This window comes from Sitophilus oryzae, unplaced genomic scaffold (genome assembly GCF_002938485.1).
Source record: "Sitophilus oryzae breed Bouriz unplaced genomic scaffold, Soryzae_2.0 scaffold_1181_pilon_pilon, whole genome shotgun sequence".
Taxonomy (NCBI): Eukaryota; Metazoa; Arthropoda; class Insecta; order Coleoptera; family Curculionidae; genus Sitophilus; species Sitophilus oryzae.
The window spans coordinates 117,426-129,425 of NW_022145817.1; the positions used below are offsets into that span (position 1 = coordinate 117,426).

Here is a 12,000-nt window from a genome sequence, read left to right on the forward strand (position 1 = left end):
GCATTTTAAATTTCAATCTAGAGTGCCATATAGCTGTGATGAAACCATTAATTTTTAATCAAAGAACTTTAGAAAAATAGATTTGATCGTTTATTACTTTTGCGTTCTTGCTGGGTCGGTTAAAAGATTCTCAAATGGTATTTTTAATCATAACTCAATTTTTTCAAATGGAACGATAGCATATTTGGAAAAGGCATTTTTTACGAATAATTTGGTACTACCTACTTGGTATTTCGAGTCAAATTGTAATTACATTTATGACCATAGCACTCTAGATAAAAATTTAAATTGCTACTTTTTTTAATTGAAAAAGTCAAAAGTTGAATTAGATGTCATTCTATTCAGAATGGCATGTTCTGTCAAATAAGGTAAAAAAATACCGAGGGTACTATTTAAAAACCAAAAGTTGTAGTCATTTCCGGTGAAACAGGTGAATCATTCCTCATTTATGCATACTCTCAACATACCAAATCTCGTTTTTCTATCTGAAAAAATAAAAAAGTGATAGGTGTGGCCACCTTTGAGAAACACCCGGTATATCATCAATAATTTGGCTGCGTTGACAGATTGTGTTCTCTGCTATTATGAGAACTAAAATGTATTGTTGTGTTTTTTACAAAAATATTTCTTTAATGTTGCAATAAAAGGAACGCGTTCCTTATGAAATGTTAACTTACTTGTGAGTTTCTTTGCCAGTTCCTTTGTAAATAAAATGAGAGCTAATTTTGAAACTCCATAAGCAATAAAGTGAGATCTAAATTCAGTTTGGCACTTTGTGATTGCTTTTAAATCATATATATTAACATTTCTATGGGCCTCTGAAGAAACGTTAATTATTCTGGCATGAACTGAATTTTGTAATAATCCCAGTAGATGATGAGTTAATATAAAAGGTCCTGCGAACAAAAATCATACAAGATATTTTTTCTATAAATGACACTTTGAATAGGTTATTACTGGCATACCTAAATAATTAGTTTGTAAGGTAATTTCAAACCCATCTTCAGTTAAACCTTGAGGATGGTAAAATACTCCTGCACAATTCACCAGAGCAAATATTTCTTTGAATTCGCTTTTTATATTCTCGGTAAACTTGACAATATTCGGAATAGAACACAGATCTAAATGTTTTACAAATATCTGCCCGTTATAATTCTGAACCTTCTGTAATATTTCTGCTTTTGCATCTAAACCTTTTTTAACATTTCTGCAAGCTAGGATTAATGACGCACCTAAAATAATACAGGATTATAAAGGTTTAAGTTGAAGGTTGTATGGTAAGCTGGATTTATGAAGTCCTATTGTTTTTTGAAACCGAGTTGAAATGAAATGAATGCGGATCCAAACCAAACCAAACCGAAAAGTTGATACTTCATTCTATGTTCAAAAATTCACAGTCCTTTACAAAGATGCAACCGGGGGGGGCATTGAAAATGATGAATAAAAACGTAAAAATATGATTAGTGTTAATATGAGTGTATTACATACATATGTTTAAATAACGAACTTAACAAAAAACAACAGATTTAAAGATTCACTGAAAAAGTAGTAGTGTTAACATTAAATAAAACATTATCAATAATAATTATGCGATCGCACCTATCCGTAAAACAAGCAAGCAAAAAACCTCGAAAAAAACAAAATAACATACAAAACATCAGGTTAACATGATGACAGATCATGATCAATGACAGATAAAGAATTCTTACGGAAAGTTACACTGTACAATATAATTTTTTAACTGTTAAAGGCAAACCCCATTTAAACACAAAACTTTTTAATACCTACTACTGTATCTAAAAGACTTTTTTTAAATTACTAAATTCTTAGCCACGCTTCTGTTTTTCTTGGCTGTTGTGCGTCACGTCACAGATTAACAGGCCCACGTTTGCACCACAAGGCGATGCTGCAGACCACTAGGTAGACCGGTCGTAGAAATTTATGTTATACAACTTGTAGTCAATCTACACAAATATTATCAAAAAACTTTTTTTCTTTTAAAATGTGTTCAGATTTTGTAAAAAGTATAAGTCAAAATCGCAAAACTTAAATTTGATATGAGTTTCTTAGTTTTTAACTAATATAGTGGCGAATTACAAAATTCCTTTTCAATGAAAATTAATGAGTTAAATAAAATAATTTAATAAATTACTAGCTTTTTCTCGCGACTACGTTCGCGTTACACCTCGAATCGTTCAAGCATTGATTTTAAATGATTTTTACTTCTTTATAGAGAGCTAGTGAGCATAGATGTTTTTATTTTTCATCTTTTTTTATTTATTAAGAGCACTAATACTCTCTTTATAGGTTATTTTTTATTCTTTGAAGGATAATTGAGGAAGATATATTTCGTTATGATGTCACTAAATAAACCCTTGTATAAAATTTTATACTGTCTGGTTTATAATGTTATAGTATTGCATTTTCGTACAGCAAACTTTCATTCCCTATTCTACTCCTCTTCAAGGGTATAAATTTCATAAATTCGCTTTACCTTTGTGCCAATTTTTATGTGTATAATCCAGAGGTCACCAAGTTTTATATAAATTTTTACTAACTTTACCCATTTGGTTGATGAATTTCAAAAATTTCTTCTAATTCTTTTTGTAGGATTTCATTCTTCTAGACCAAATAGTAAGGAATTTTCATACAGCAAACTGTTCCGAGATAATTTTACTCTCTAAGAGGATGAATTTCCTAAAATCGCTTTGTGTAGCTAATTCACTAATGTCGTTTAAACGAACCTTTGTGCTAATATTTATGTATCTAAAGCTGGCGGCATGAACTCACTCTAAAATATCTAAAAACCTAATATATAATCTAACTGACACACCACTGACAATGACAATTAATTTATTTCTGGAGGTATTGTGTGTAGGTGTTTTGCAGGTATGTTTTAGTATTTATTCGTTTTACACAAAGAAATAGCCATTAAGCACTATAAAAATACTTCATAACAAATCTACACATTTAAAAAAAGAATCATCAAGATTGGTAAAGCGGTTTCGGCGGGATGGATGCAACAAATAAACCCTTTGAGCTTTTATATATGTATGGATTAATTATTTTTCCAACATATTTTACTTTGCAAATTTTTATAAATATTCAGACTCGCCAATATCGTACTCCACTGTGTCCAGCCTGTTTAGCCAAACGTAGGCCGATTCCTCTTCGGCGGCGTCGTGACCCTGGCCGAAGGAAGAGTCTTGAAGACGCTCATCCGCGCATAGGAATAAGTTGACTGCGTAGCGTATTGCGTATTAATCGATTCTGAAACTTTCTATCTCGTGTATAACATGTTACGCAAGTTTATTATTTTAATCTCGATTTTAATGGATAAATGTGTGAAATGCCACCTGAATATCTTCCGCCATGACATGTTTTTACTTTTTTGGTATGGTAAAGTGATTTGTATAAACTTTATTCAATAACGTATATTTTCCTACATTTGTGATTTTTTAATTTTAAGCGAAAATTAAGTATAACATTTTAGGAAAAAGAAACACTGTAATATTTAAAAGAATAAGAAGAAATTAGTCTTATTTTGAAAGGAAAATATAGAAAAAACTCTTTCTATAGAAAAGTCTTTATACTAACCAGAGAATCCGGTGACATATACGCAGTCTCACCGGAAACATTACTTATTACTTCGCATAACTTGAAGAATATCTACTTTTAATAATGAACACTTCAGAAATACACCAGTAAAAACATTTATTATTTGAGATTAAAACTCGAATTAAATTATAAATATTAGTTACCTATGTTGTTATAGCTTTTATAGGCCTGTTTAACGACTTAATAAGTTACCTAGCGAAAAATCTGTGCGCGTACCTACCACTATTGTTACAGGTTAATTCGTTAAAGAAATATGTTACACAAGTTAAAAACGTTAAAATTTTAATGGTATTACTTGTGCATTATTATTCTATAATGTAATTTGTTGGAATTATATCTTCTTTAAATATAATTAGACTTTTTAACGACTTTTAAGTTACCTAGGAAAAAAGCTGTGCACGTACCTACCAGTATTGTTACAGGTTAATTCGTGAAACAAATGTGTTACATATTATTCGTGGTATTTGTGGTATTATATTGGAATCAGCTTGGCATTAGTGGGGCATTATATGAGAAATTTTGGTATTTAATTTGTATTTTTTGGCATTACTTTGGCATTAGTATACAGACATTTGTCAGCGGTTTACTCCTTGTAGATAATCAAACAGTTTTTTGATAAAATTTGCTTTTTATGTCAGATCATTTCTATAAAAAATTACATTAGATTTTTATTAAAGACGCTGGGTAATTAAAACATTGACTAAAGCTGGTCCACTTTAAATAAGGGGTCACGAAATATCCTCCTTGAAGTGTTTGGGTTAAGGGGTGTATAATAAATTAATCGTTGTTTTATAATAAAAACCATAAAACATTTATTTGTGAGTAAAATAATGCAATGGTTGGATATCTCTCCTTTATAATTAGGTGACTAAAAATACACTAAAATAATTATAATAAAAATCTTGTACTTATTTAGTAATTACGTCAATATTAATTAATTGACTTTCTAATCTATTCTATTTTATGTACAAATATATTATTAAATTTTAAGCATTAAGTAATAAAACACTTTGTGCCCTCTTATATCGTAAGAGGTTACGAAATATACTCCTGGTTACACCCCTTACAGAAAACAGTGTAAGGGGTGTAAATAAATTGTATAATCACTGTTTTTTAAAATAAAATCTATAAAACATTTCTTATTTGTGAGATTAAAAAACAAAACAATGCATTGGTTAAAATAAGTACATTCAATACATATATAATGAATAATACATCATATGTATGTGTTATAACATAATATAGCCATTACTATTATACTATTATTATTAAAATAATATGTGTGTAACATATTTCTTTAACGAATTAACCTGTAACAGACATTTATATGCCCAGTATATTTTTGTTTAACAAACCAATCAGGAAAAATCCAAAACCTACCGTTATAGGAGGTATAAGATGATTAAACTTATATAATGACAACTACTTATTGGATAACAAATTAATTACTACTGTCAGCTAGTTCAGCTACTGTCTAGGTAGAATATACCTAGAGTACCTACACCTACCTATGATGTAGGTAGATTAAAGCTTATTTTGACGTTACCTCTCACTTCGGTGTCACAAGCTGAATTTTTCAGGGATGGAAGTACAGTACATGATATGGGGACCCTTATTCCGAAAGTAGTACAAAATTAGACCGGGTAAAAGGACACTATCATCAAAATCGATATATTAATACCACCGTATAGAGAAAACAAATACTTATTTTTTGATCCAGTACACAATAAAGTTTTCGTAGGGAGTAATTTTTATAATTATTTACAAAAAAACATTTCCATTAGCGCTTATGACCAAAAAAAACTTTAAACATGAATAATCATTTCAATCATGCGAAAATTTGGTTTAAAAATAGATTTTTTTAATATAACTTTCATTTAACGAAAAACGAAGGCCTAAATGAAAAAAGAAACAATTTAAAAGTTTCGCTTATGTCTTGACAAGGTATCAAAGCAAACCCCATATTTTTTGCTTTTAAACTAATAAAGATATATCAATAAACAATTAGCGATGTAATGGTTTTCGCGCGCTGGCCGACTGCCGCCGCTGCGCCGAGATTTCCTATACCCTTGTATATATGACGTCATGGTGTGGCAAATGTAGCATTTTAATTCGATTTGGGCTCCCTTATATAGGATAACAGAAACATTTTCAATGTTAAAAGTTCAGTCATTATTTAAGTTCGGTACGTAGGAACTAGCAGTGAGAAATGTAGTCATTAGCCCCCATACAACAACATAGTATAAGTTGGACAGATTTGGTCCGTCGGGATTTAGTCGGAGGACTAAGCTCGGCATGTACCAAAACCTTAGTTATTTTGAGCTGCCCAATCTGGCTTGCCGAATTAAAATCCCTATTAGATATGCTTAATTAAAAAACGGACTTGGGGTTCGTCAGTGTTTCATGTGCTTTAGAAATAAATAACACCGGTAGAAAACGCGTTATAGTTTGTGTTTGGTTTGGTTGCGTATTGTCAATAAACAAAAATAAAAAATAGAAAAAGTTGGTAAATTTTTTTCTAAATTCAACCAATCTTTCATATATCTTGTTTATTATAGTTTTATTTATGTAATCTTTGCATTTCACTTGCCACGAACATAGATAACTTTGGTAAATTTTAATAAATATAAATTAACAATTTTAAAAAGATTTTGTATTGCATGAGGTACCGTCCCATACAACATGTCCAAATGAAATAACATCTCCACAATGTAGACACATTAGAAACAAAATATCCTCAAGTGAATCTAACTGCAGCTCTGCTAGTACTGATATACACATATGAGATACACCCATGACTACATTGACAGAATTGTGTGATACAGTGTTTAATAGGTATAGGCTTGGTGCATTTCATACCCCAGTCAAAATAGACATTTCAATTAACAATCCTTTTCACAAACGGAGTAAACAAAAAATTTAACCTCAAATTTACTATTCAACATGTACGTCAAATCAAATCGCAATGTTGTCAGTTGTTGGCTGGCGCACGAGCACGGTTCTGCAATGTGATTGGGCGTATTTTTCATACGTCATCAAATGGCACTTTAAAATTATTAATTAAATTAACGCAATTTTGAGGGCCTATAAAAAAATTATTCAATGTCATGGAACTATTTTTTTTGGATAAATATACTAAAAATAGTCTTCTATTTCAGATTTTGTCCTTGAGTTGGGTAATTTAGTTTTTGTGAAAGAGCCCATTTAGTCAGTTTTTAGGCCCGACCTTTATCTAATAAACCCTTGAATCTTCTCTATTTCGTTTTATTAGCCAAACCAAAGAATATTATAGTTAACACAATAGAAAACCCATCCCGTGTAAAATTTTTGGAACCAAAAAGGAGCCGGGCTTTTTGAGCCGGGATCCATCGAGGCGCCGCAACGTTAAAAAGCGATTCCTTCCTTGTCTATGTTGCCAAATCGTACGCCAAATGCGACCGGCACACGCGGCGGCCCGAAGGCGATCATCAAAGCCTTCCGTATTCCCCCGCACCTCGTTGTGAAGGCTTCGTGGTGTGCTCATTTTTTATATTTTGAATTGTGGATTTTGCTTTATTATTTTGAATTATTATATTTTGATTTTAGTTTTCGTGTTTTAAAAATATGTCGGACAATGTATGTCAATAATACAATTGCAGACTATCAAGGAGGGACAGTCCTTATTTAAAAATGTTTAGGTTCCCTTATAAAAATCGAAGTATATGCGAACATTGGATTTTAAATTCGGGTAAGCAGAGGCGTGACTGAATATTATGCTGGATATCTTCTAAAAAAATGCAAGATAAGTTTAATTGTTTAGAGTGCAGTTCAAAATTTCACAACCAAGACCTTATTGCTCATCAACTTGATCCAAAAAAAACTTTTTACTGAACAAAAATTATGAGGTGGGCAGACTTTTCCTAATTGTGCCATGTACAGAAATTTCGGACTTAGTCCAAAAGATGTTTATTTTGTCGAAAAAATATTTTAATGAATATAAAGAACAAGAATATTTAGTTTTTAATATTTAGTTTTTATCTCGTTTTTTTTTTTTTTTTTTTTTTTTTTTTTTTATTTATTTCTTGCCTCTAAAGAAAAATAAAAGAGGCTTTTTAATTCAATCTAATAAAAATAAATGTATTGCTCGTGCATCTGTAGATGTTAGTAATGTATGGCAATCGCTTCTTTGATTTTAAAGAACATTACGTAAATAAACATAACATACGTGAAATTTAAAAATAATCATACAGAAAGTTTGGGCTTTTTGGTTTTACCTTATTAAGTAATTATCAGATAGTAATTGTTAATTTTGAAGTTTAACTTAATATAATGTCATTTTAACAGAACGTCAACGATTTCTTGTAGACGTATCTGTTTTAAAAAGTAAAGTGTTCTCGAATAGTTCAATTTAAATATTTTAAATAGTTTTTTTCTTGATTCTTTATATTTTTTTTGCTTCTATGACGGAAAGAGAAAACTTTCCGAAACGTTAAGCATTTTTTTTTGTTAGGCAAATTTTTTATTACTGTAAACGCTTCTGACAAACGGCGTCCGTTTAGGTTTAACGCCAGAAGTGTTTACAAAAAATAACTATTTTATTTTGTAGATTTTTCTTGCAGTGCAGTGGCGAAAACCCCATAAGGATTTTTTTGGATAGATGAATCCGCCACATAGGTATAGACATTTTTTAAGAATATTTAGGTCTTAAAATAAAAAGCAAAATTATTGCGTAAAGTGAGATTTCGATTTGGTTAGGTAGTAAGGAAAGAACATGCTACCCACACAAACTTTTTTTAATGAATTATTTAATTATTACTAATATCTTCAAATTTTGCAAATGGGAAGAAGTTAAAAAAAATTAGAAACAAAAACTAAAAAGTTTAAAAAATAAGTCGAATTTTAGCATATCTACCCTACAGAAATAACAATTTTACTAGTTCATTTGAGCCCGTTAATGAGATATTTTAGGGCCTTTAATGAGATATTTTGGGCTTTTTTGTGATGGTTCTGCTTTACAATCTAGATCCGCCTCATCTGGGGATGCGAAACAATTCATCCCAAAAAAATTGATTTTAGTGACCTGCAAAAATTTTCCTTTTTACTATTTACACTGTTACCGCCAAATCTTGTTTATTATCAAAAATTAGATTGTCTTATTTGTGATTTGTTTAGTAAAATAAAATCATTTAATTTGTTGGCATAAATTTTAGAATAATTGTAGATTTCGTTTTTAGATACCTAACTTAACTGGTAATTACTTGTTGTGTGATGTAAATAATGTACAGTATTAGCATTTTATTTTGTCCCATTTTTGCCAGGCTATAACTTTTCTATTTTTGTATAGAACATTCATTAAAAAAGAAATTTTAGGGTCTTTAGTCAAGTTTTATTGTTTATTATAATCAATAATGTCATAAGTTGCCAAATGTCACCGTTATTGGTATGAACTATTTTTTTAATGGGACACCCAGTATATTTAAAGTGTATTTATACAGGGTGTTTCAAAAAACATGTGCCATCTCTCGTGGGGAGACTTCTCACGTAAAAATAAGATTAATTTTTCATATCCTTCATAACCTCATATTCTCTTGCCCTTCACCAGGGTTTCCGCACGAAATATTAAAGTTTACGTGTGCATTGATGTCTTTTGGCCGGTTCCAGCCGTCCCATTTACGTGGGTTATCTATTCGTAGTAGAATTATCTTTGGCCAAACCTACACCAAGTATTAATAATTGTAATTTATGTTGTTACTGTTTAATATTTTTATTACCTGCCCTGCAGTGCACAAAAAAGAGCTTAAATAGCTTAGCATTTTTAAAGAATTTGTATATTTCATATTTTTATTTGATAAAACCTAATCAGTTTACATAGCAGTGGGACCCCATTTTTTAATTTGCCCCAGGGCCCTTCGTTACCAAGCTACGCCACTGAATATACCCGGTATTTTATTTCATTTTTGGATTCTTGAACATAAAATAAGGTATTTATTATAAGGGTTTAATATGTTTAAAACCTTAGGTTGTTGAGATATTTAAAGATATTTAAATATGCATGCTATAATAAAAAAGTTTCTCACCACCTTGTACATTACTTTTCAGAATTAGTTCTTGTGCTGACTTTCAAGCCAGAGAAATAAACTTTACTAAAAAATTGTATTGCTCCCATAAATGTATACAGTCTATATACATGTAAAGGGTCACCAGACACTAATTCTTGCAAGAGACTTCAATGGTAAAGTCGGTACTAGGTTTAATGATGATGTAGTTGGACGTTTTGGAGACCCAGATACAAGTGACAGTGGTAACAGATTGGTGAATACATGCAAACAATATAATATGAAAATTAATCAGTATACTTGGACACGGCCGTCTTTGGGTCAGAAATCAATTATTGACTTTATAATAACTAAACAATCTATCCAAGATAAGATAAAAAATGTCACTGTAAAACGAGGAGCGAATTGTGGGTCGGATCATTTTATGGTTGTCGCTGAGATTATTTATCCTTACATGAACAAAAACACAAACAGCAAATATGACACAACAGAAGCTGAAACGGAGCAAATCACTCTGTCATATCCAAGATATAAAGTCAACTTGTTAGGAGATAACAGTATTAAATACCTCTACCAACGACGTATCAAGCATCATTTGCAGAAAGAACAACCCAAGCATACTACTGAAGAAGAACATACCTGAATTACACAAGCCGTACATCAAGCAATGCAGGAAGCTGTAGGATATAAGGAGCAAATTAAAAACCAACCTATATGGATGACGGATAAGCTTGAAGAGAAGATAAGTGAAAAGAAGCTGAATTATAATAACTGGTTAGGAAATCCAACAGATGAAAATTGGTTAACATATAAGAAGTTACAAAAGGAAGTTCGACAACAAGTAACTGAGAGGAAAAGAATAGTATGTGGGAAAGAAAATGCAATGATATTGAAACTTACAGTGGGGGATCACGATCTACGGAAGCATGGAGAACTCTGAAGGGGATGAAAAGAAATACACGTGAACGATGGACGGGAACTATATATTTAAGTGATTGGAGGAAACATTATAAAAACCTATTAATAGAACAACGACCCCAGTTTTTACAAAACGATGAAGCCGTCACTATTACAGAAGCTAAAACAAGCATAACGATCGAGGAAGTTAGACAAGCCTTGGTGTCTATGAAAAACGGTAGAGCTCCAGGACTGGGTGGTATTATGGCTGAAATGCTAAAATATGGCGGAGAATGTCTTTTAACAAAAATAACAAAATTAATGCAGATGTGTGTAGATCGGAATAAAATACCTAATGAATGGAAGTTAGCCTATATCACTTCTATATCGTCCCATTGCTGCCAAAAGTCACTAATTTACTTTTTATAACTTCCGAGAAAAATGCGTCTAAAGATGAATTGCATTGCATAAAATAATGTTATAGTTAGTAACTATTCGGTATTAAAATAAAACATAAATAGCCAGAAATCGCTCGATTCTCCGCTTCAAAACATAGTTAGTGATTTAATCTGGTTGTTCGGAAAAATGTTAGTTAGTGACTTTTGGCAGCAATAGGACGATATATAAAAAAGAGAACAGAAAAGACCCAAATAACTACAGAGGTCTTAGTGTAAATTGCACCTTCAGGAGACTTTTTACAAAAATAAGAAGAGCAGAGTGGCTTTACTGCAGGGCGTTGATGTATAGATAATCTATTTACTATCCAACAACTGATAGAAAAGGGGAATTCACGTGAAGAAGATACGCCTTCAAAAAGCTTACACTCCATCCCCAGAGTTAAACTATGGTACATACTGGAACAACTTGATGTGGATGAATGTCTCATAAATTTAATTAAGGTGCTGTACAGGGTGTCCCATTTTGGTTGAAATCATACGGTATCTCCGCTATTAGTGAAGATAGAAAGATGCGGTTTGCACAAACCTGTCCCACTTTTTTGTCAAACGAAGGATGCTATAAACAAAATTTTCACAGCCCTCTTCGTTTCTGAGCTACAGGGTATTTTTGAAAATTTTACAATTTGGGACATCCCCCGTATCTCTGTTATTGCGAAAGGTATCGAGAAGGTAAAAACTGTTTATTGTAGAACTTTTTATGGAGAATGCAGTGGCGTAGTTTGTTATTCTACGAAAATAATATTTTCGAAGATATAAACTAAAGTTATGTTTTCTTAAATGGAACACCCTGTATATTTATAAATTATATGATTTGGCTTGCCATAAGCTTCTCAAAAATATATATCACTCTATATTTATTTTCACTATCTACTGCAATATTTAGAAGTTTTTATTAAAACATCATATATTTATTAGTAGGCCATGACTTTGGCCATGATTGATAATAAAAGAAAATAGAGAATTATTATCAATATACTGCTGTCTATCTCTGG

The 12,000-nt window shown here is 31.2% G+C and overlaps 1 protein-coding gene across 1 annotated transcript in view; it reads right to left on the reverse strand.

Moving 5' to 3' along the window:
- LOC115891403 (retinol dehydrogenase 12-like) overlaps window positions 1–6,414 on the reverse strand; it is a 64,663-nt gene extending 58,249 nt beyond the window's left edge. Inside the window, exons 1-3 of the mRNA XM_030911847.1 lie at window positions 6,288–6,414; window positions 966–1,232; window positions 678–896 (exon numbers count right to left, since the gene is read on the reverse strand). Of these exons, the coding sequence (XP_030767707.1) occupies window positions 678–896; window positions 966–1,232; window positions 6,288–6,414 (613 nt within the window). The remainder of the gene's footprint in view (window positions 1–677; window positions 897–965; window positions 1,233–6,287) is intronic.
- Between the last annotated feature and the right edge of the window lie 5,586 nt (window positions 6,415–12,000).